General features: G+C 43.2%; 1 protein-coding gene across 1 annotated transcript in view; it reads left to right on the forward strand.

The window, feature by feature from the left end:
* Window positions 1-26,200, forward strand: part of Arhgap35 (Rho GTPase activating protein 35) — a 123,160-nt gene that overhangs the window by 37,098 nt on the left and 59,862 nt on the right. Inside the window, exon 2 of the mRNA XM_032894374.1 lies at window positions 13,956-17,824. Within this exon, the coding sequence (XP_032750265.1) occupies window positions 14,144-17,824 (3,681 nt within the window). The 5' untranslated portion in view covers window positions 13,956-14,143. The remainder of the gene's footprint in view (window positions 1-13,955; window positions 17,825-26,200) is intronic.

Genomic DNA, 26,200 nt, shown 5'->3' on the forward strand with positions numbered 1-26,200 from the left:
AAGTTAACTTTGCTCTAGCTTGTGATTTTGTCCTTACCCCTTCAGTTCAGGCATCTTAGATAAAGTAAAAGCCACCCCCACCCCCACCCCAAAATGTTATGCATTTGATGTAAGTTACCTTACTTGCACAATAGCCCAGTTTAGGACTGGCAAATTATGGAATAATGCAAATGAATAGTGAGGAATAATTAGAGATAATGGGCTGAAATCCTAATTGTCAGGTTGAAATGCTTTCAGGGGAATAGTAAGGTTTATTGCTAGACTTTAAATGAGGCTAGTGTGTTCTTCACAGGCAACAGCAATGTATATGTCTTCTGCACTGTGCATAATCTTCTTGCATTTTCAGAAACATGAAGACTACTCATTGCGTTTTTTGTCAGACAGGGTCTCTCTCCTGGAGTCAGGTTATCCTTCAGCTTGAGGTCATTTTGCCTCGACTCCCAAATGTTGGAGTAAAGAATCTTTTCCTAAAAAGAGCTTTGTCCTTCCAAGAAATTAAAAAACCAACAAACAAAAACCTTACTAGATTTTTAAGTGTTTAAAAGCGAATGATGAGGCTGACACAGTAACTAAAGGTGCTGCCGCCAAGCTTGACGGCCTGACTTCCAGCCTGAGACCCACATGGTGGAAGGAGATGTCTCACTCCCACAAATTACTTTCTCAACAGCACATATGCATCATGGTATATATGTGCCCCCTCCCCCAAAAAATGTTATACAAAGTATTTTTTGTTTCACACTCTGGATAAAATTGGTCTTAATGTGAGGATAAGGTTCACTTGTTTTGTTTGTTTTTAATTTGGTAAGAATACCCAAGTGCACCGTGCCAATGTCTAGATAAGCTCTGTATGCCTGACTTATTGAAATACATTCAAGTTTGAATTTGCTTAAGTTTGCATTACCTTTCATGTGTAGTGCTTGTACAATATGTCCTAAATACTAGTTTTGTTTTTCTTACAATATGTCTGAGGAATATGAGAATCTACAGTCTTTGGGTCCTTGCACATGTGTCCACATGGGCCTTCAGTACTGGGCAGTGCCTCATGCCATTCACCCAGCCCTGTTTCCTTAGGAGCAGCATCCTCCCAAGTGGGTAGCTGAACACGTTACAGCTTCTGGGACTGTTATAGGATGCTGTCCAAGCATAACTAGAACCAGCAGTTCCTTAGAGTCAGTCCTAGGGAGAAGAGTACCTCTTGTTCCTAAGGGCTCTTCTCCTTCTTACTCGGGTAGCCCCACTCTGTATAGACAGACACTTAGGAGTCATGGATTCTCTGTTATGTCCTTATGCACAACAGCTTTGATCAGTGTCCCATAGCAAGGTAGAGAAAGCCCCCATTGAATTTGTGTGGCCCAGAGTTCTTGCTCTAAGCCCCTGTCAAGACAGTACCTGGGGCTGCTGCTTGGGCAGCATGCCTAATTCCAGTTTTACATGTCCACTTAATCCTGCCTGAAAGTGGACTCTACAATTGGTGTGGGGGGATGGGGGCAGGGATACAGACGTGCCTAGTGAGATACGCTGTATGTCCCATAATATAGTCAGGTGAAAGATGCAGGGCCAATGTAGCTTAGTGCAAGGCATGCCCTTTGTTCCCTCCCTAGTGCCACTGCTAGATACTGCTTGCAGCCTGTCGACCCTTTTACAAGTCTTATATTCTCTCAGTCTAATTATAGCTTCCTTGGGACTTCACTGATATATCTTGGTACTACCATAAAGCATCCCGAGAATTTTTCTTCAACAACTTTTTATTAATTAATCTATTTAGGGGGAGGGTCTCACTGTGTAACTCTGACTGGCTCTTAAAATGTGTAGACAAGGCTGTCCTCGAAGAAACTTGCTGCCTCCTGGGGCCTAGGATTAGAGCTGTGTCTGCATTTTTTAATACATCCAGCAGAGCAGCTTTCTGGCAATGTAAATATGTCTCTGAATAATTTTGCTAACTTTACAAACTTTAGTAATCGAGCACAGTAAGCACATCTGAATCCATATCTTGGGAGACTGTGTGCCTACCCAAAAGTCAAACTTCCTTACTTCCTACTCTTGATTTTCCTTCCCAGTCCACATTTCTGTGAACTAGCATCCTAGGAGTCAGTCACTCGCCCTACCTACCTACCTACCTACCTACCTACCGTCCGTCCTTCCTTCCGCCCTTCCTTCCTTCCTTCCTTCCTTCCTTCCTTCCTTCCTTTCTTTCTTTCTTTCTTTCTTTCTTTCTTTCTTTCTTTCTTTCTTTCTTTCTTTCTATATATAAGTGTTTTGCCTACATGTACCTGTACACACACACACACACACACACACACACACACACACACACACACACACACACACACCCATGAGCATGTGTACCCACAGAGGGCGTCAGAAGAGCTCATCAGATTCCTTAGAAGTAGAGTAAGGTATCATTGTGAGACACCTCGTGGGTGCTAGGAACCATTACTCAGGTCCTCTGCAAAAGCAAGACATGCTCTTACTGAGACAATCTCTCAGGTACCCTCCCCACCCCACCCCCTTTAAGCAGAGCAAATAGCTTTACTAGGGAAAAGTGAGAGGCAAATAAACTTCTGAGAAGGAAAGGGGCACCGGGGGAAGAATACTCTTTTTCTGTGCTTTGAGATAGGATGTTATGTATCAGGGCTGGCCTCAATATATAGCCCAGGATGACTTTGAACTCTTGACCTGTGTCCACTGTGCAAGAGCTGCCATGTGCCTCCATTTCCAACTTGGCAAATCCCTTTTATGACATCAATTCTGAGAATACAGGAATAAATATAAACTTTTTTTCTCACTATACTCTGACACCTCAATTCTAACATCAGAAATGTAGATCTTCCCACCTCCCTGTTCCACCCCCACCCCCATCAAGCAAACAGTTTGTTCTTCAGCAGACACCAGTGGGTCCCTCAGACTCAATGTAGCTCTAATATTATGTCCTCAGGGATCATGTCACCTCTCAGGTTTAGGGCTCAGTCTATCAAGATTCTTCCCCCCACTTCTCATGTAAGTCCTGGTGTTCTGTTTTACTGTACTCTGATTGTACACCAGTCTACCCACAGCCTCTTTCTTTGTTCATTTGCTAGTGTGGTCCACAAAGCATACAGATGATGTGTGGAGAGGGCAGGGTGAATTGGAAGGGATGTAGAGTGGCCACATGCTTACCCTTCTTGAGCTTCAGTGTTGTCAGCTGTATAAAGCTAGCTGAACCCTCTTTGGTTTTATGGAGCTGTGGGTAGGCACAGTTAATTAGATCATTGGCTGTTTGTGTTCAACTCTGTAGAGGCTGCAGCTTCAAGACCACTCTAATCCTGCCCTGCCTCACATCCCCCACGAGCTGCCTCCCTTTCAAAGTCATCAGCATATAACTACAGTGACGATTCCAGAGATTTTAGAAGTGAGCCAGGAGACAGGAATAAAATCAGATACGTATTGGTATAACATAGTAGGCAGGTAATCCAGAGAGAGATAGTGAACCAACTTCTGATTTTGTCTTTACTTTTGTCTTATACTTTGATCAGTTAAGCGGCTAGAATTCTGAAGCTGCCTGGTTCCAGCTGCTGAGGATAAAGTTTAAGGAATTGCTTTTGCTGAAACAGCCTCCTTCATTGATCATGGGAATCTAATTCTGTCCTCTGAGTAATTTGGCTTCAACATGTTGCTTTACGACCAGTTTGTAGAGTTTGGCTGGCCTCAGAACTTGAGGATCATGTTAGGTGTGGGCTGGCTGGGATGGTAAGAGCATCATTGTAGTCTTGTCACCAACCCTGGAACTCAGGGTCTTTTTAACAGGTCTCAGGAAAGCAAATGGAGAGGGGCTGTTGGCACATATTGTGAACAGAGCATCAGGTCTTTGGTAAATGCTCTTTAAAAAACTAACTTTAGGCCAGAGTATTTTCAAAACCAGACATCTGACTTTTCAGTTCTTGATTGAAAGCCTTGCCGTCCCTGATGCTTTGCTGGTTGGGCTTTCTGAAGTTTGCAGAGGGAATAGCATGGCTTAGAGTATTCATGCACAATGACCAAAACCAGCCTGTCTGACAAGCCTGTTTCCAGGCCAGACAAGTAACACTTAGCTTAGTCTTCCTACAGATCCAGAGGATCCATTTCAAAGATTCTCTGAATCATAAGCCCAGTATAGGTTCCCTAGCTGTGAGAATTTCCCTCCCACAGGAGGGAGGAGTCAGATCTGTAGCCTGTGTGAGAGGCAGCAGCCAGCAGGGCTCTCTGCTGCCTTCCAGACTCTTTTCTTCTTTTGTAAACCCATGGTTTCCACACAGCACACCCAGATACTATTATTTCAGTTTGTATTGGGTTGAAAGGTAGAATTATAGTTGCCATGCTCAAGTAGGATTTTCTTTTATCTGAGTTGATTAATTCATTAGAATATGGTAATTTGTTGGGTAAAGAGTTTAGGTGGCAATATTACCAAGAGCAATATGAGACAAAAGGTAAGGCCTACTAAAAATGAGCCCTTGATTAGCACTCCATCCATTGACTGAGGCGACATATGCTTATAATAGCAGTCAGTAATTCTGGATTGTTTCAAGACCATTCTCAGTTACATTGCCACTTTGAGTCCAGTTTGAGACCCTGTCTCAAAAAGTAAATCAACAAGGGAGGCAGACGTCATTTAAATTTTTTATTTTAGTTTTTTCTTTTTTCAAAAAATTTTATTTTGCACATATGAGTGTTTTGCATGCATGTATGTCTGTGCACCATGTGTGTTTGTGCCTGGTGCCTGCAGAGGTCAGAGAGAGGAGATCCCTAAAATCGGGGTTAGAGATAGATGGTTGTGAGCTGCCACGTGGGTGCTGGAAACTGAACCCAAGTCCTCTCTGCAAGACCAGTAAGTGCTCTTAACTGCTGAGCCTCTGTCCAGTCACTGCATTTCCTTATTCAGGACATTGACTTTACATTGTAGCTAAGTGTTAGATTGGGCTGATGGATGGATCATTTCTCAATTCTGAAGATTAGAGTGTCATAAAAATTGTTTCTGGGACTCTGCAGAAAAGGGGGAAGTTAGTGTAACAGAGGCCACCCAGTGGGACCTTTGTTTTGTACAGTCCTGGGGGCTGTTGGCATGTTGATTTTTTTTTTTTTTTTGACAAGTCATTTGGTAAGGCACTCATTAAGCAAGTGAGTAGAATTAAAGGTATTACTTAAAATCACCTTATAGTTCTGATTCCCAGAAACAAGGCACCCTCCGTATCTCTTTCAGGTTCAAAAGATTATCACATCTACTTAGTATGCTTGCCTGCTCTGCCTTTAAGTCAGTAGGTTTCATGTGTGCATGATGACCTTGGACTGTACTCCTGTTTTTTCATCTCTAGTTTCCCTCTATTCCAAATGAAAAGCAAAAACTACAGATCTTACCTTACTGCCTAATGCTGTGAAAATGAAAGCATTTGGGCTTTTAAAAAGTTTTTCTTGAGTTAAATTCAGCAGTTCAATAGAGCAGAGAATAGTGTTCTCTTTGTTTTCTTTTCAATGACTTTTTTATAAAATTTATTTCATTGTCATTTTAATACATTCCATATTATACTTTGATCATTTTTACCCCATTGTCTACTTTCATTTCTCTCCAACTCCTGTTTGAAACCCCTAACCCCTTTCCTATTTTTCGTTTACTTAGGGTTGTTTGCATGACCATGGGTTGGAAATTATTTACTGGAGCATGCCATACACTACTGAAGAAACTGATTCTATCCCACCAACCAATAACTGCTAATAGTTCCTCAGAGAAGGGTGGTATCTGCCCCTTCTGATTTTTTTTGTTTTTAGTTATTGTGTGTTTTACCTGCACGTATGTGTACTGTGTGCATGTGTGCCTAGTTTCTTTGGAGGCCAGAAGAAAGTGTCAGATCCCCTGAAAGAGTTACAGACCATTTTGAGTTGCTCTATGGGTTCTAGAAATAGAACCCAGGTCCTTTAGAACAGCAGATGCTCTTAATCACAGCCATCTCTCCAGCCCCAAGGTTTTGGGGATGTTATTTGTTTAAGATAGTGCCTTCTGTAACCCTGCTGCCTGAACTTGCTTTGCAGCCCAGCCTGGGTCTTGAATACCAACAGTCCTCCTGACTCCACCTTCTGGGGGTTAGGATTACTGACTGCCATTGAGGGCTGTTGTTTTAATGGTATTGCAGTTCGAACCCATGGCCTTTCATGCTAGGCAAATACTCTAGCCCTGAGATGTAGCCCACTTTTTAATTTTTTTGGAGACAGGGTCTAAGTTGTCCAAGCAATCCTTGAACTCGTGTTTCTGCTTAGTCTCCTGAGTACTGGGGTCATAGATGTGCACTGTGACACCTGGTTTGTGCTCTCTGCTTTTTTTTTTTTTTTTTTTCCTTCCTTCAAGGGACAAGGAATGTTCCCCCTGTATATATATCTTTCTTCTGCTGGCTTCTCTGCAGCTGAATAACAGATATTTTACTGGCTGATCATGATTGACACCTTTGAAACACTCAGAAACCGAGGTTGAAGAGGTTTAGGGAGATGCCTTTCCATTGTGCTGCTGACATGTGTTTTTATTCTTTACCTGACTGGGATGAAGGAAAACAACAGTAGCAAGTATTGTGTTGTGCTTTTCAAGAGTAACAGCCCATGAAATGATTTGTTCCCAGCCATAGTTGGTGGCATTTGGAGGTTGTTACATATTCTCTTATTTGGACATTATAATTTTGATTATGGCTAGAAGTTAGAATTCTGTGTCTTGTGGGTCATTGAAGACCAGAGCTCAGAAGCATATGTTACTATGGGTGATGTGTGTGGAGGGGACTATTTGTCAGGGAATACACCTCCAGGTACAGCCCCATGTATTTTCGGGTCACAGTGGCATTTCTGGTGCTGCCTTGGGAATGGTGCAGCTTCCTACTCTGGGTGATGGGTAAAAATGTCCTTGTGGAGAAGATGCTTTAGCTCAGAGTCAGTGCTACACATACCAGACACAATTCTAGACATTCTATAACAAGGTCTGTAGAGCACACATGTGTTTGCATGAGTTTTACAGCAGCACAACACCTGTGATAAAGAGTTGAACATACTCCTGAAGGGTCCTCCTCTCCAAGGTAGTTGACTTGACTCCTCACAAGATGTTAAGCTTTTAGGCTTTGTATTTTGTTGGTTTTCCTAGTCTCAGTAGTTCTACAGAATTCAATGATACAAGGAGTTACTGTTTTTAACCTGTTTTTAAATACATCTTGTGTTTATTTGTTTTTATTGTTTGAAATGGGTTATGTGGCTAAGGGTAACCAGGAATTCGCAGCAGTCTACTGCCTCAGCCTCCCGGATACTGAGGTTTCAAGAATGAGCCATCACAGCAGGTCGGGTTAATTTTATTTACTCTTACATTTAGTTTATCTGTATGAAAGTGCACTATATGCATGCTAGGGAGTTACTGGTGGTTGTGAGCCATCGTGTGCATGTTAAGAATTGAACACAGGTCCTCTGCAAGAACAGAAAGAAAGCATTTTATCTGCTGAGTCACCTTTCGAGCCCCTGGGTTAGTTTTAGAGATTTGTCTTTCCCCTGTTGTCACTCTCCATTGTTGAAAGGACTAGTATAGAAAACACTAGGATAGACATTCAATCTTGTCCCTTAGTTGTCCATTAAGGATTTGTTTGAGGACACTGGACATCATGAAGTCTTGGACACACCTTTCTTGTTCTCTCTGCTCTCTTTATGATCTTGTGATCATTAAGTTTAATGGCTCAGCTAAATTTTTTTTTTTTTTTTTTTTTTGGCCACCTCTTTGAAAAGTTGAACGTGTATGTGGGCAGGCACTTAAAGTTACTTCCTCTAAACTAAGTGTTTGAGACATCTTTAGATTTATAACCAGCTTTGTTTACTGTGTAATTCAGTCCAATTGAGGAACTAGTAAAACTGCACTATCCAGACATCAAAGCTGAGAGTGCAGTTACACTAAGGAACTTATTAGGTTTCTAATAAGTGGAAGGTAGCAGGTGTTCAAAAATTAACTGTTTCCGTGCCACCTGATTCTCGTGTTTTGGTAACATTTTTGGCTGTGAACATAATTTGGAATTTAAAAAAATATATATGCAGGGGGAACATTTCTTGTCCCTTGAAGGAAGAAAAAAAAAAGCAGGGAGCATTCAGACATAGTGGCATATAACATTCAGAAGGCTAAGCAGGAGTTGGAGTTCAAGGCCAGCCTGGGTTACATAGTGAGACCTTGTCTCAAAATGACAGCAAAACTACGTACATATTAGTGGCTGTTCCCTTCAAGGTTGGCTGTTCTTTTCATTTCAGCTTTCTGCAGCTAAGACCATCCTGCCATTTGAAAATTATGACTAAGCAAGGATTGAACAGATGATGGTGCATTTTTACTTCAAATTTTATGCAGTCTTTTGTTGCTTCGTTGTCCTCTGAGGTTTCTGGGAAGGAATGTGTTATTAGATCCATTGTACAGTACAGAATGCTGAGTCATAGGTTGCCAGTTGCATACTACGGTCACTTCAAGGAGAACCCTGTTGCTAAGTATGTTTCAAGATAGGTAAGTTTGAGCCCTTGTGACCCCTGTCCCTTGGGGTGAGCACCCTAGTCTTTTGGGACTTCATCAGTAGTCCTTCCCGACTCTGTCACCAATTAAAACAAACTGTAAGCTGTGTGTACTAGAGATCCCAGTGCCAAGCTTGCTGATCTTTGCATAGATAGCTCTTTCCTGCCCTGTGGTGTTAGAGGGAGGTAAATACAATTAAGATTTTTACAAGCAGCTCTTCAGTTAGTTTGTATGGCAGCCGTTCAGGGAAGTGGAGGCGGAAGTTTTCCCTTAGGTGCCCTGCTTGTTCCTGCTGACTTCTGCAGCCTTCCTTGAAGCTTGTCATGAAGTAGTTTTTACATATAACACCTTAGGTTTCTTTAAAAGTTTTGATTTTTCAAATTGTCATGAAAAATGTTTAGAAGTGACCCATGACCACTTGAGGGTGCCATCTCAGCAGACAATGGTGTTCTCTCTTTTGTCTCCTAGAATAAAATGTGGTGTTACTAAGTCCAGTGTCTCATGCCTCTCAGAGTCTGAGACGGGGAATATAGAGTTCAAGGCTTGCCTGTGGACCCTGAATCAAAGTAAAAAGCAGAGGCAGTAGGATTATAGCGTTTTGGGACAATAAAGGGGAGGAGGAAGAGAGAGAGCTTGCTTCGAATCCACCAGTGAAAGGGCTGGGAAAGGGATGGTTCAGCAGTAGATCATTTGTTCATCGTGTCCAAAGTCTTTGGTACCACCCCTAGCACTACACAAAAGCAAAACAACAATAACAAAAAAAAAAAAAAGATTTCTAGAGCAGTGGTTCTCAACCTTTCTAATGCTTTGACTTCGCTACAGTTCCTCATGTTGTAGTGACCCTCAGCTGTAACATTATTATTGTATAAGGGGTAATTTTGGTGCTGCTGTGAATAGTAAAGTATCTGTGTTTTCCAGTGGTCTTAGGCAACAAACACTGTGAAAGGGTTGATCTAAAGGGGTCACAACCCACAGATTGAAAAACGCGGGTCTAGAGAGATAGCTCAACAGTTAAAAGCACTTGTTGCTCTTGCGGAGAACCTAAGTTTTTTTTACCCAGTACCCATATGGTGCCTCACAACCATCTACAACTCCGTTCCTGGGAAATCCAACATCCCCTTCTGATCTCCATGAGCATCAGGCATGCACAGGGTGCACATCTTGCATATATAAAACACTTGCATACATAAAATAAATAATTTTAAAAGGCTTAAAGAAAAGATCTGTATTTTGGGGGTTTTTTGTTTTGTTTTGTTTGTATTTTTGTTTTTGTTTTGTTTTGTTTTTTTTGTTTTTTTGACATTTCTGTGAAGCACACCAAAGCATGATGTTTATAGAAATGCTTCCTACCAGGTGCAAATGATATTCCCAAGAAGATTGGTCTGCTTGCTATTTTAGATAGTCTCAGGAGACTGCTTGACTGTAGGCTTGGCAGTCGCAGAGTTACACTTGAGTGTGCAAGTAAATATCAGTACCACAGAATAGTGGATTCCAGAGGCCCATGTATGCAGAAGTAGCCAGAGGTGGTTTATTTTATTTACTTCAGTTGAAAGGATGCTAAAGACTTTGACACCATAATAACAGTTTGCTACTGACTGAAAATGTTAGAACTTTTTGGTTTTAACAAAAACTTTTTTAACAATTTGGATTCCTTAAAGTGCCGCTCCTCTGCTCCATTCTTGCTTCCTTGGATCCTGACCATGGAAAGACTCTGCATTAGCCAGGCAATGGTGGTGCCGCCTTTAATCCCAGCACCTGGGAGGCAGAGGCAGGCAGATCTCTGTGACTTTGAGGCCAACCTCGTCTACAGACTGAGTTCCAGGGCAGCCAGGGCTACATAGAGAAACCTTGTCTAGAAAAACAGAGAGAGAGAGAGAGAGAGAGAGAGAGAGAGAGAGAGAGAGAGAGGAGAGAGAAGAAGAAGAAGAAGAAGAAGAAGAAGAAGAAGAAGAAGAAGAAGAAGAAGAAGAAGAAGAAAAAGCTAAAGAAAGACTGCATTATTTTAAGTTGCTCAGCCCAGTCTCTTGATGGTTCCCCCCAACTAGCCTCACCTTTTCTTGTTCTTTTTTTTTTTCCTATTGAGGGAGCAGTCTTTGATGAGTTCCTTTGTTTAAAATGTTCAACAGGGATCACGTGTGATGTAGCTGCCTAAGTCTAGAGAGCTAGCTTTTCAGGCTTTATAGCCACCTTAGTACTCATTTCTCTAGAAGTATTACAGATACGGGGAGGACACAGGAGCCAGCTGGAAAACTTTACAGGCCAGCTCTCATCAGGAACTCCTGAGAATTTGTCATTGGTAACAGTAAAAACAACACAGAAAAATATCATATACTCTGTCATAGTTAGACTTCTTATCACTGTGATGAAATACCATGACGAAAAGCAACTTGGGGACTGTCACACATGAACAGTCTGTCATCAAAAGCAGTGAGAGCAGGAACTCAAGCAAGCCAAGAACCTGGAAGCAGGAGCTGATGCACAGGCCATGGAGGGGTTACAATTACTGGCTTGCTGATTATGATTTGCTTAGCCTGCTTTCTTTTAGAACCCAGGACCACCAACCCAAGAATGGTGCCACTCACAATAGACTGGGCCCTCTCACGTCAATCACTAATCAAGAAAATTGCTTACAGCAAGATCTTACAGATGTATTTTCTCACTTGAAGTTCCCTTCTTTCAGATGTCAAGTTGACATTTAACTAGCCAGCACACACACTTAATCCAGATTTACCTATTTACATTTTATTCCTCTGCAATGATTATGTTTTGAAAGGTTCCCATGTGCCCCACGTTGGCCTGAGACTGGCTTTAGTTAGGATCTTGCATAGCCGGATCTTCTGCCTGCATCTCTCAAGTGTTTATACTTGGTTACAGGCAAGCACTATCACTTCCATGTTGTGTGGGGTAAGGATCAAGACCGGGATTTCATTTATACTAGGTCAGCATTGTACTGACTGAGCCATAGCCCTAGTCCCTTGTTGGCATTTTTACTCTCTCTAAAACAGATTTTTTTTCCTGAACATTTACATTCATTTTGCCTCCCCCTGCCCCAAATACTTTTCTCTAAAAGTAGGGATACTTTATCTCAGTATAGCCATCCATTTTATATATACTAGTATTATTTTTTCTGATTTATTCTTCTTACTCAAGTGTTCTATCACTGAGCTTCATCCTTTTACCTGCATTGATTTTAGTGTATAAAAGATGAGTAACACAAAGTTAAAATCTTAGCCATTTTTAGTACATATTTCATTAGTGTTCAACCTATTCATAATATGTAGTCATTACAGCAGTCCATCCCTGTGACGTCATTCCACATGTGAATGCAGGGTCCCCATTCACTACTTCCCTCATCCATTGAAACCAGCATCACTACACTTTCTGATTTTTACACCTCTTAAGATAGAAAATATATTAAGTCTACTGTTAAATCCCTTTCAGATTTAAGTATGTGTGCCCATGTAGATGTGTGTATGTGAATGCTTGCTACTGTGTTCCTGTGCAGTCAGGGGATCAGCTTGATGGGGTTACATCTTCTTTGACAGGCTTAGTGGCCAGCGTTACCACCCACCAGTGCTCTGTGGGGGAGGTGGGGCATCTCTGTTGCTCTAGTTTTTCTTTTAGGTCTTTGATCCATTCACAATTGTTTTCTGTTTGTTTAGATTTTTTGTTCTTGTTTTTTTAGACAGAGTTGTAATGTGTAGTCTTGGAGACACACATAGAACTTGCTATGTGGACCAGGCTGGCCTTAAATTCAGAGATTTCCCCAGTGCTGAGATTAAAAGCATGCCCCACCACTCAGTACCTTGCAAATGCTATACAAATATTCGTACATCCGAGTTACATCCCCTGCCTAAAGTTAGTTAGCTTCTGTATGTGGTATAGATAAAGACCTACCTCTCTCTGTCATTTCCTGTGTGAAGATCCACCTTTTCCACCAAATGGTAAAAAGTCTGTCCTCGGGGTTGGGGATTTAGCTCAGTGGTAGAGCGCTTGCCTAACAAGCACAAGGCCCTGGGTTCGGTCCCCAGCTCCGGGGGGGGGGGGTGTCTGTCCTTTTCCCAGTGAATGATCTCATCAACATCCTTGTCAAAAGTCATTTAACTAGCCAGGCATGGTGGCAGAGATAGTCACTCTGTGAGTCTGGGGCCAGCCTGTTTTTTTTAAAAAGTCACTAATGATATATATGATGATTTAGCTGTAAACTTTCAATTTCTTTTCCATTGGTCTGTCTTTGTGTCACTGCAGGACTGTTTTGTTGTAGCTTTGTAATAAATTTGAAAGCAATATTATGAGTCTTCCAGGTTCGTTCTTTCCTTACTCCTTTCTCTTCTATCCTCCCCACTCCCTCTATGTGGTCCAGGCTACTCTTGACCTATTGTTTCTCCTGCCTCAGTCTCCTAAGTGCTTCCACACCACACTGATGATGTAGATTTTGATTTCAGAGTAAAGGTGTTGTCTGCTTTCTCCATTGTAATTACTGTTAAGAGCTTTCTCCTGGTTATCAATAAGGCTTAGGAAGGCACTTGACTTAGCTGTCAGTGTCCTGCCCCTCAATATTTCCCCTATATTTAACCTTCTGTTGTGATTTATATTTGATCCAATAATTAGACTTTAGTTCATATTTTTTGCAGTGGGGTGTAATTCATTACTGTACAATTTCTTTGCTTCTCAGATTATCCTAGAACTGACTCATGGGAGCCCCTTCAAGATGACACCATAAAAGATGACGCTATTGTCCTTGTGAAAATGTCCCACCATCATCATTTTGTTTGTTTGTGGCACACACCTTTTATCCCAGCACTCAGGAGACACGGGCAGAGGTTGATTTCTGAGTCCAAGGCCAGCCTGGTCTACAGATCAGTTCCAAAACAGCCAGAGCTACACGGAGAAACCCTACCTCAAAAAAAAAAAACAAAAAAAACAAAAAAAACAAAAAAGATGTTTCTTGCCCATCTTGTATCCACCCTACCTTAGAGTTAGCCGCATTTCCTCCAGACTCACTTGTCACTCTACATTCATTACTTGTCATTTTACATTCTCCTTACTTTATATCCACCTGTTCTTGTCTGTGCTATACCTGTTTGAAAACACATTGATACAAGCCTTTTTACTATTATCATTTTGTGTAATAATGTATATGCGCATACCCTCCTGTATAGGCATGTACATGCCACAGCATATGTGTGGGAGTTAGAGGCCAACTTTGAACAATTGGTTCTTTTCTTCCTCCATGGGATCCAGAAATCAAACTTGGGTTGTCAGCAAATACCTTTACCCTCAGAGCCATTTCAGCAACTTTGATGTCAGCCTTAATCACTCACTTAGCACAAGGCCTGGTACATTAGGTTTACTAAATATTTTTGGATTAAAAAATACTTTTATTGTAATTCAGTGGTTAAAATAGTTTGGATGCTGATGGTTTTTCTTTTTCCCCTCTGTCTAGGCAGACATGTTGGCTATTTGTCGATGAGAAGTAGGAAGAACTGACATACTGGTTTAGAACACTATGGGACCTAACATTTGCGCTGCTTGGGCAGCCAGTGTCCACTGGCACTGCTAAGAAGCCCTCACTCTACTGCAGAACAGTAATCTGATCTTGGAAGTGGCTGTTTGTGGCAGGATGTTTCGAAGATGATGATGGCAAGAAAGCAAGATGTCCGAATCCCCACCTACAACATCAGTGTGGTGGGATTGTCCGGCACTGAGAAGGAGAAAGGCCAGTGCGGCATTGGGAAGTCTTGTCTATGTAACCGCTTTGTGCGCCCAAGTGCTGATGAGTTTCACCTGGACCACACTTCTGTCCTCAGCACCAGTGACTTTGGTGGGCGGGTGGTCAATAATGACCATTTTCTGTACTGGGGAGAAGTTAGCCGCTCCCTGGAGGACTGTGTGGAATGTAAGATGCACATTGTGGAGCAGACGGAGTTTATTGACGATCAGACTTTTCAACCTCATCGAAGCACGGCACTGCAGCCCTACATCAAGAGAGCCGCAGCCACCAAGCTTGCTTCAGCTGAAAAACTCATGTATTTTTGCACTGACCAGCTAGGGCTGGAGCAAGACTTTGAGCAGAAACAGATGCCAGATGGGAAGCTGCTGGTTGACGGTTTTCTTCTGGGCATCGATGTTAGCAGGGGCATGAACAGGAACTTCGATGACCAGCTCAAGTTTGTCTCCAATCTCTACAATCAGCTTGCAAAAACAAAAAAGCCCATAGTAATAGTCCTGACCAAGTGTGATGAGGGTGTTGAGCGGTACATTAGAGATGCACATACTTTTGCCTTAAGCAAAAAGAACCTCCAGGTTGTAGAGACCTCTGCAAGGTCCAATGTGAATGTGGACTTGGCTTTCAGCACCTTAGTGCAACTCATTGATAAGAGTCGAGGGAAGACGAAAATCATCCCTTACTTTGAAGCTCTCAAGCAGCAGAGTCAGCAGATAGCTACAGCAAAGGACAAGTATGAGTGGTTGGTGAGCCGCATTGTGAAAAGTCACAATGAGAACTGGCTGAGTGTCAGCCGAAAGATGCAGGCCTCCCCTGAGTACCAGGACTATGTCTATCTGGAAGGGACACAGAAAGCCAAGAAGCTCTTCCTGCAGCACATTCACCGCCTCAAGCATGAGCATATTGAGCGCCGGAGAAAGCTGTACCTGGCAGCCCTGCCATTGGCTTTTGAAGCCCTCATACCTAATCTAGATGAAGTAGACCACCTGAGCTGCATTAAAGCAAAAAAGCTGTTAGAGACCAAGCCAGAGTTCTTAAAGTGGTTTGTTGTACTTGAAGAGACACCATGGGATGAAACCAGCCACATTGACAACATGGAAAATGAGCGGATTCCCTTTGACTTGATGGATACTGTCCCTGCTGAGCAGTTGTATGAGACCCACTTGGAGAAGCTGAGGAATGAGAGGAAGAGAGCTGAGATGCGAAGGGCTTTCAAAGAAAACCTGGAGACCTCTCCTTTCATAACTCCTGGGAAACCTTGGGAAGAAGCTCGTAGTTTTATTATGAATGAAGACTTCTACCAGTGGCTGGAAGAATCTGTGTACATGGACATCTATGGCAAGCACCAAAAGCAGATTATAGACCGGGCAAAAGAAGAGTTCCAAGAGTTGCTTTTGGAGTATTCAGAATTGTTTTATGAGCTGGAGCTGGATGCTAAACCCAGTAAGGAAAAGATGGGTGTTATCCAGGATGTTCTGGGTGAAGAGCAACGATTTAAAGCATTGCAGAAACTCCAAGCAGAGCGTGATGCCCTCATTCTGAAGCACATTCATTTTGTGTACCACCCAACAAAGGAGACCTGCCCAAGCTGTCCAGCTTGCGTAGATGCTAAGATTGAACATTTGATCAGTTCTCGCTTTATCCGACCATCTGATAGGAATCAGAAAAACTCTTTGTCTGACCCCAATATTGATAGGATCAATTTGGTTATTTTAGGCAAAGATGGCCTTGCCCGAGAGTTAGCCAATGAAATTCGAGCTCTTTGTACAAATGATGACAAGTATGTAATAGATGGTAAAATGTATGAGCTTTCTCTGAGGCCAATAGAGGGAAATGTCCGGCTTCCTGTGAACTCTTTCCAGACACCAACCTTCCAACCCCATGGCTGTCTCTGCCTTTACAATTCAAAGGAGTCGCTGTCCTATGTGGTGGAGAGTATAGAGAAGAGCAGAGAATCTACACTGGGCAGGCGGGATAATCACTTAGTCCACCTCCCCTTGACCTTAATTTTAGTTAACAAGAGAGGGGACACAAGTGGAGAGACTCTGCACAGCTTAATACAGCAAGGCCAGCAGATTGCTAGCAAACTTCAGTGTGTCTTTCTTGATCCTGCGTCTGCTGGCATTGGTTATGGACGCAACATTAACGAGAAGCAGATCAGTCAAGTTCTGAAGGGACTCCTGGACTCTAAGCGCAACTTAAACCTGGTTAGTTCTACTGCTAGTATCAAAGATTTGGCTGATGTGGACCTTCGAATTGTCATGTGTCTCATGTGTGGTGATCCTTTTAGTGCAGATGACATTCTCTCTCCTGTCCTGCAGTCCCAAACTTGTAAATCTTCCCACTGTGGGAGCAGCAACTCTGTTTTACTTGAACTTCCAATTGGAGTACACAAGAAGCGCATTGAGCTGTCTGTTCTTTCATACCATTCCTCATTTAGCATCCGAAAGAGCCGGTTGGTTCATGGGTACATTGTTTTTTATTCAGCCAAACGTAAGGCCTCCTTGGCAATGTTACGTGCCTTTCTTTGTGAAGTGCAGGATATTATCCCCATCCAGCTTGTCGCACTCACTGATGGCGCTATAGATGTCCTGGACAATGACTTAAGTCGAGAGCAGCTAACAGAGGGAGAGGAGATTGCACAAGAAATTGATGGGAGATTCACAAGCATCCCTTGTAGCCAGCCCCAGCATAAACTCGAGCTCTTTCATCCCTTTTTTAAAGATGTGGTGGAGAAAAAGAACATAATCGAGGCCACACACATGTACGATAATGTGGCTGAGGCCTGCAGCACCACTGAGGAGGTGTTCAACTCCCCCAGGGCTGGGTCACCCCTCTGCAATTCAAACTTACAGGACTCAGAAGAAGATGTGGAGCCTCCATCGTACCACCTTTTTCGGGAAGATGCGACATTGCCCTCCCTGTCCAAAGATCATTCCAAGTTCTCAATGGAGCTGGAGGGAAACGACGGGCTGTCTTTCATAATGAGCAACTTTGAGAGTAAACTGAACAACAAAGTACCTCCACCAGTCAAACCAAAGCCTCCTGTGCATTTTGAGATCACAAAAGATCTTTCTTACTTAGACCAAGGTCATCGGGAGGGACAGAGGAAGTCTATGTCTTCTAGCCCCTGGATGCCTCAGGATGGATTTGATCCTTCTGACTACGCAGAGCCCATGGATGCTGTGGTCAAGCCAAGGAATGAGGAAGAAAACATATACTCGGTGCCCCACGACAGCACCCAGGGCAAGATCATTACCATTCGGAACATCAACAAAGCCCAGTCCAATGGCAGTGGCAATGGTTCTGACAGTGAGATGGACACAAGCTCTCTAGAGCGAGGCCGCAAAGTATCTGCAGTGAGTAAGCCTGTGCTGTACAGGACGAGATGCACCCGCCTGGGGCGGTTTGCTAGTTACCGCACCAGCTTCAGTGTCGGGAGTGATGATGAGCTGGGACCCATCCGAAAGAAAGAGGAGGACCAGGCATCCCAAGGTTATAAAGGGGACAATGCTGTCATCCCATATGAAACAGATGAGGACCCCAGGAGGAGGAATATCCTTCGAAGTCTAAGGAGGAACACCAAGGTAAGACCTGACTTACAGTGAGTTAGTAGGGGTTTGCACAGCATCTCTGAGATCTGATTGGTGATGAAAACTATTCAAGGACAACTTGGTTTTTTAAAAAAAAATACTGGATGTGAGAGCACATACCCATGAGAGTACATTCATTCTTTGGCCTGGTGTTAAGAATCAGCCTGTGCATTAGGTATCTACTACTGGCAGGTCTCATGGGTTTGCCTCTACCTAGAGCAGTAATTACCCAAAAGAGCAAGTGGTGTAGAGCCCTTCAGTGTCCTGACAAGTTGCCAAGCCAGTGACATTATGGATTCTCTTTGCTGTCTTAAAGATTGTAGATTTGCACCCTTTGTCTGAACATCCATCTTGTATCTGTATTACTCTCACATGGTCCTTCTTTCCTATGCTGATCACAAAGGATGAGGGACTTTACATTAGTGAGGAATAAATGGTTCTCTGCACACACAAATCTGTAAAAGTGCTGAAATGGCAAAAAGTCTCAAAATGAAGTTTATCCCTATTTAAAAAGTGCAGCTTTTACATGTTTCTCACTGCTTCCTTCCTCTGCAGTCATCGCTTCAGTCAGTGAGTCTCTAAACTTAAGGAACACCAGGTGTAGAGGGACCGACAAGGGAAGGAAGAAGTTATTCTAGTAGTTTACATGTCAGGCTTGTCCCTAATGCAGCAGCAGATGAAGTGTCTTCTTGCCGAAGACTATAGGTTGGTGTTTGTGAGGCAGAGAGCTGAAGGTAGTGCCCTGTCCTCTTAAAGGGCTTGAACTTTGAGACAAAGTATCACCCAACTCACCCTGCCATTTATTGTAGGCAGTTCTGTTCAGAGGATGACCTCTTGGTGAGACTCTGACACAGATATAATAACCTGTGACCGTCATCAACACAGGACCATGCTCACTCCCCTCCCCCCTGTCAGGAAACAGCAGACATCAGCTACTCCTGTAAGACTTTACAAGGGCCTTGAAGGATGCAGTTGCCGTAAATGAATACTATATGACACACCATATCAAAATATCGTATAATTTGGAGTCCTAAGAGATAGCATAAAGGCCATTGTGGTAGCCCATGACCCTGGGAGATGTAGGAGTATGATACCATTGTGACCCAGGACATGCAGAGTGCTCTCAGTCACTACTGGCCAGGGCTTCCATGGCCTACCTGTCTGTGAAGTGTCAGAAAGGGCAGAACAGTGTTGTATAGGTTCTGGGCCCCTATCTCTGGCTACTACTTTTCTTCCCATTTGGTTATTCCACAACTTAATGTGTCTACTTGGGGTCCATGCTGCCTTTTGGATTTTGTTCTTCAAGACTTGGAGGGAAGATCCAGTGAAAGTGGTTTTTATTTAGGAATCTAACCAACCTCCCTGTGTTTTCCCCAAAGGTCCCCTGCTAAATGATACTGAATCTGAGTGTTTTAAATGTTTTGGCTTTCTTCCTTCTCCACTCCTGGTAAAAACTACTGCTGGAACAGCTTATGCAAATGCTGACAGCCTTCTGATTTGTGGGGGTGTTTGGCACACCTGGGAATTAGGAAGGTGGCATAATAGCACACTGAATTACAAGTCTTTTTCTGACTTATGGCAATATTTTTAATACTGCAAACGTTGCTTTGAAAACATATTCTCAGACAGGGGATGTAGCTCAGTTGGTAGAGAATGCACCAAGCCTTTGAGAAGCACTGGGTTCTAGTTCCAGCACTACCTAAAACCAAGTATGGTGGTGCACATCTGTAATCCCCATATTCAAGAGGTAAAGACAGGAGGATCCTACCAGATCTAAGGCCAGCCTGGAACCTTTCTCAAAAAAAATAAAAAAATAGTTTTTTAAAAATTGTCAAACAAGCCCTGTTTGACAATTCAGACTCTGTGGTGAAGGCTCAACTCCATAGAAACAGCTAGTCTCTGCATCCTAAGCTGTGTACCTGCTGGCAACATGACCCCAGCTGCTGGATCAGCAGGCATGAAGTACCACCTTCCGGCCCTGTCTTGAGTTATACAGGCCACACCTCTGTGAATCAGATTGAAATGATTCCTCTGGCCCAACAACCATGGCATGCCAACAGTCATCTTAGGAGTATCCTTACGGAAGAGTGGGTAGAAGCTGGCGTTGTGTTTCCCTGACATGGAGAGTGGTGCTTTCGAGCGAGCACGGCTGGTTTTCATCTCTGTGGAGAGGAGGAAAGCCTTTGCTACAGAGCATGCCTCCTGTTAAGACTGCTGCCATTGGGAATGCAGACTGACACTTGTTTTACTGGAAGAGCAAGATACCATCAGGGCAGAGAGTACAAGCCACCCTCCATAAGGGATTTATCTTTTGATTTTTATTGGCATGACGAAGCAGTACAACGATTATTTCAAGTGAGGGGAAAACATTCTGGAATTTCGCTGGTCATAAAAAACAACTCAGACCCTCCTGTAGGCCATACTACTGGGGAAGTGCCCCTCCCCTCCTACTGGACCAAGCCATAACACTCAGATAATGCAGTTAGATCTATGTGGTTGCTGTGAATGGATTATCTGTCTGCCCAGTTAAAACCTGTGGACAGAGCTCATGTTAGGATAGCTCAGGTAGATTGGGGGTCACTATTAGCTGCTGAGGCCAAGAACGAAGTTCCCAGGTCAGATCCCAACTCCCTGCTTTCTTATTTGGACCATGAGCACATAATGTCCCTCCTCTGGCTCTGAGGTCCTCTGGTCTTCTGAGGGCTGATTATTGTGGGCCAGTAGTTTGGGTTCTCGTCACCGTGAAACTCGACCTGGAAGAGGGATGAGGCTGAAGCACACGCAGTGCATAGGGTGACATGCCCCAGCAGCAGGTAGAACATGACACTGTACCCAGGGAGAGGACTGCTGCAGCCCTCCTAACCACACCACTTCCTCTTTGGTACAAGGTTTAACCCACAGTGATTCAGCTACTTGTTCTGTGCTCACCCTGACAACCACCCTAATGAAGAGAAGCTCTGCTCTGGGTACCAATGTGATGGGGAAAAAAGAAAAAAAAAAACAACTCCTCAGTACTCCTGCTAATTTGCTAGATTAATACCTTACTATAGAACTATAGTCAGAGAGAGGAACGCTTTCATCTCTTCTAATGAAAATGCAGGCTGTAAAGCCAATGCTCCTTCTTGGGTCCTTTTCCCAACGGAACCATTCAGTAGCCCACCCTCAGTGGGAGCCTTCCGCACTCAACTGAATGAAATTGAAACTCCAAGATTGCACTTGGGCGGCTGTGAATAGAGCTTTGTCTAAAGCTGCCGCTGTTCATGTCTCTGTCTCCCAAGGCTATGTGTTTGCAAAGACGAGATCGGGACCAGCAGCTCTTATTTTAAAGCCAAAAAGCAAGCCGCGTAGCCTTGCTTCACAATTGTACCCTTGGGGCTCATTTAGTATGCTGAAATTTGGTGTGTTTGACCACGATTTAAAGACTAGACATTATTGGCTGTTTACCCTTCTGTCAGAAATGTTCTTACTCCTGTGTTTAATAAAAAGATACAATAGTGATAAAGAAAATCTTTCACTTACTGTGGCTGCCACATGACAGGACAACCTATTGAAAAGTGAACTGTTTGAATCACACATTGTTTGGTCTATAAGGCACCAAGTAACCAGTTTGACAGTTTGTGTCCCCCCAGTGAATTGGCTTATTTCATTGGATTTAGTGAATTGGCTGGTTGTTGTGGCTTTGTGCGGACACAGCTCTCGTTTTGTGAGGCCTAGAACGGAGTTAAAGTTTCTAGTGTGAATGAAAACCAGCTGGGGAGTTGGGCTGCCCACATCCCTGAGAGGGATATTGGTTTTGACAGACAAGTGGAATGTGATAAGAGCTCTTTGTAACTTGCTCAGAAAAACCTCAGTGTGTGTTTCTGAGCTTAGTCCTCCTGAGTGAGCATAAGATCAGATACCTGAATGCTATGATCCTAGCTCGTACTTCGAGGTAGAAGCAGGAGGATTGGGAGCTCGGGGTCACCTTTGGTACATAGTGAATTTGAGGCCAACATGGGCTACATGAAACTGCTTTTTTAAAAACAGGACTAACATGGCCTTTCTGACTTCTAAAAAGAGATTTATTGGGGCTGGAGAGATGGCTCAGTGGATAAGAAGAGGCACATGCAGGCAAAATGCTCATGCACATAAAACAAAAAGAAAAATCTTTAAAATGTTTAGTTTTTAAAGAAAGAAACTAAAGAAAGTATTTTGGCTACCATGTACAAGCAGCTTCGCCCTTTAAAAAGCCAGCATTCGGTTTGGTGCGAGGGCATCAGCAGGCGCTTGTCTTAGCCTGCTGTTAGGGTGTCCAAATGTGCTAGTTAGTGTTCCTCTGTGATAGCTTCTGAACCTGAATGTACTTTGTTACCAGACAGGGAGGTACTAGATATGGAGGAGTTCTTTAACAAAGTTTCTGCTCAACTGAGACATCTAGGAAAGTTCCCAAAGGAATTGGTAATTTAAAACTAACATTGAAACAGCACCAAGCAGGCAATTAAAAATGGAGGATTCATGGGGGTACAGTGTGAAATTCAGAGTGGGGAGAGGAGACCAGAATCTTTTTATATGGGTACAGTTTGTAGTGTGGCTGCCACAAAAAAAGAATGCCAAATTATGGAACGCATACTGGTAGGTGTGTGCTTTCACCTGTGCAATTTTTTAATCCCATCCTTTATTTTATAGATGAGTATATTTTGGAGCACATTTTGAGGTGTGGTCTGTTGTGGGGAAGGCATGGGAACAGATGTGGTCTCAGTGGGAAAAGAAGTTCTTACTTTTCACAGTTGGCTGGACCAGGAAGCAGAGCTGATTTATATCTTAGAGATGAGGTGACTAAGTCTCAGAGAGATTAAACACTACCCCAACAGGGAATGGTGGTACTTGCCTGTAATTCCAGCCCTTGGGAGAACCATGAGTTCAAAGCTAGTCTCAGCTCCACACTGACTTTGAGGCCAGTCTGGCTACATGAGACACTGTCTCAAAAACAAGTAAATACCTTACCTTGTCTGGCTTACCACTATGCAAAGAATGGATGAGTTTTTGAGGCCAGTCTTCTAGCTGCCATTCCGCTGCAAAAAAGTTGCTAGTATTCACTGTTCATGTGCACATGTTTAGACCAAGGAGCCCATTCACTGTGTTTATTCAAACAGAGTGTAGGTTGGTAAGTCCATTTCTCTATGCTGTTCTCCCAAGAACATGGTACTGTTGTTTCTGTCTTCAAAGGCTAGTCAAGTAGGGCCAAAATAGGCATGGAGGGACTGAATTAGCCATTGGAACTTTAAGAAGTTGTTTTAAACTCATGCCAGAGGATTTTCAGTTTATTTTACTGTGTTTTTTGAGGCAGTCTCTATGTAGCCTAGGCTGGCCTCAAGCTCAGTGATCCTGTCTGAGACTCCTGAGTGCTAGGATTATGTGTACCATCATGCCTGGTTTCTCTGTTATTTTAAACCTAAAGAACTTCTGTACTGTGTTTTTGGCTTTTGTTTGTTTGATTTGCTGTTAAAAGTAGACAATGTGGGGTTGGGGATTTAGCTCAGTGGTAGAGCGCTTGCCTAGAAAGCGCAAGGCCCTGGGTTCGGCCCCCAGCTCCGAAAAAAAGAAAAAAGAAAAAAAAAAAAGTAGACAATGTTTTTAACTATCTGCTTTAGCTTGCACACACCTGTGCCTTAAATAAAATATGGAGCCCAGATCTTTATTTCAAAAGACAAAGAATTCTGTGATGCTTCCCTAAGCCAGCTGTCTCTGCTCCACGACCTGGTTAGACCAAACTAACTGCAGGGCCCAGGTGAGGTCAGCTGCGTTCCAGAACTACCCCTCTTCCCAAAGGCCAGGCCCACAAGTCTGGCAAAGTCAGGGTCACTGTGCTTGAGATTTCTGGCAGGGATTACATAGTTGTGCCTGGGTCCAGCGGCCTCTTCTACCTTGCCTACAGCTGCACTGTCCAGGAATTCAGTCTTGAGATTCTCGACTTGCCAGGACGCAGGTTTGCCAGGCTTGCTAGACTCTATCACTCTGCAGTGGACTGACACAACCGCCTTCCTGTTTGCCCTAAATCAAGGTGCTCTAAGCTGATGAGTGCCAAGAGCATGAGTAACTTAATTGAAAGGGCCCCTTTGAAGCTCTGTAGGAAACATGAGAGAATGATTGTTAACTAGAAAATCACAGTGTTGGCTATGAATGCAAGATGGGGTGGAGGAAGCCTGAGTGATGTCTTCTTTTGTTTTTCGAGACAAGCTTTCACTATACTGTACAAGCTGGCTTCAGATTTGGGCAATCCTCCTGCCTCTGTCTCCCAAATGCTAGGATTGCAGGTGTGAGCTAATACACACAGCTTTAAGCTTGTTTAAAGGAAACAAAGAGGTCTGGAACAGTGGAGCCATTATTCATTCCATCAGCATTCCATCCTATCTAAAAGGATAGGAGGAGGTGATTTAAGCTGGGCCTGCCTTCATCTGGGGCATTAATGTTTCATCCTGGAGGAAGTAGTGTGGGCTTTGGCTACAGTTGCTCACAGCCTTTTACAGGGTCTCTGATCTCTGCTGTGAAAGGGGCTAATACACTTTTGCCTTGCAGGATGGCTTTGACGTTTCAACACCTAGCTAGCTTCCTAGGGAATTGCTTTTGCATCGTTTGATCCATTCGAGGCACAGATGTGTGGGTCATTCTAGGGCTTGGCCTCTTCTAGCCTTTTCCAGTTAGGCCTGCTAAGTGAGTACCCCAAAAGAAGATGGATGTTGAGAACACCTCCTGTGAGAGTGCTCCCTGTGATTCCCTAAAGAGGGACATGTGCCTGACTGGGGACATGAGACATCTGGCATGCCACTTGGGAGAATGACATTTCTAACTAAGATGTACACAGTAACCCTTCAGATGTCAGAAGTGTGGGTAATATCAGAAGCTAGCCCAGCTCTTGGCATAGCATTCCATATACTGACTTTGCAATGGGGAAAGTTTAGAGTAGTTGTTCAAGAGTTCCTTTCTAATTTTGTGATGCTTTGGGAAACCTTTAGATATCTAAAGGATGTTTTTGACATTCTATAATCCAGAGTTTAAATCTTAAGAGAGCGCATGTGAAGAGATGGAATGGAATTCATGTCATTCAGCAAGGGGGACTGATACTGTCTAAATACTATCTTAATAAATTGAAGGGTTAAACTAGATCTTGGACTCTCTGAGGTGAAAGGGATACAAAGCAGTCTAATTTATATTTTATCCTGCTCTCATCTCTGCAGTACAACTATACAGAATAAGCCTGCTCCTTAGTAGCAGTAGGTGGCCCCTATAACCTAGCATAACTGTTTTAGGGCCCTTCTTTTTTCTGCTTGAAATTGTCTGAGCATAGTTGCCCATGCTTATAATCCCAGTACAGAGAAGACAGAGGCAAAACGATTCAAGACCTTAAGACCAGCCTGGTTTATATGAGATACTATTTTTTAAAAATGGTGGTGGTGGTGGTGGTGGTGGTGGTGGTGGTGGTGGTGGTGGTGGTGGTGGTGGTGGTGGTGGTGGTGGTGGTGGTGGTGGTGGTGGTGGTGGTATATGAGATACTATTCTTTAAAGTAGTAGTAGTAGTTGTGTCGTCGTCGTTGTTGTTGTTGTTACAGTAATAGTAATAATCTGTAACCAGAAAGATGACCCAGAGGTCAAGAGCTCTTAATGCTCTATCAGAAGATTGAAGTTCAGATCCCAGCACTCCCATCAGATGGCTTGCAGATGCCTATAACTTTGGCTCAAGGGATCAGACACCACTACCACCCCTTTCTGGCTCTGTGGGCATACATGTGCAGACACTGTCTTGATTAGTTTTGGGTTTGTTTGTTTGTTTGTTTTTTAAATCAACCTGATATAAGCTAGAGTCATTTGAGAAGAGAGAATATCAACTGAGAAAATGTCTCTATCACATTTGCCTACATACAGAGCATTTTTTTTTTTGACTGATGATTGTTGTAGAAGAGCCCAGATCACTGTGATTACTACCATCCCTGGGTAGATTGTCCATAAGGAAGTGAGCTAGTTTAGGCACGGTGGCACACACCTTTAATCCTAGCACTCTGGAAGCAGAGGCAGGCAGATCTCAAGTTTGAGACCAGCCTGCTTTACATAGTGAGATCCTGTCTCAAAAACCAAACTTAGAAAACGTTAAGTAAACAAGACTGATAGATCATTCCCCTGTGGTCTTTGCTTCAGTTCTTATATCTAGGTTTTTGCCTTGAGGTCCTGTCCTGACTTCCTTGAATGAAGGATTATAATAATGGATGTTGTAAATGAAGTAAAAACTCTTTCTCTCCAGGTTGCCTGTGGTCTTACCACAGCAATAAAAAGCAAGATAACACATACACAAATAAAGCCTTTGAGTATATTACCTTTACAACCCTTTACACATCTAGA

The sequence above is a fragment of the Rattus rattus genome, chromosome 2, assembly GCF_011064425.1.
Source record: "Rattus rattus isolate New Zealand chromosome 2, Rrattus_CSIRO_v1, whole genome shotgun sequence".
NCBI classification, from domain to species: domain Eukaryota; kingdom Metazoa; phylum Chordata; class Mammalia; order Rodentia; family Muridae; genus Rattus; species Rattus rattus.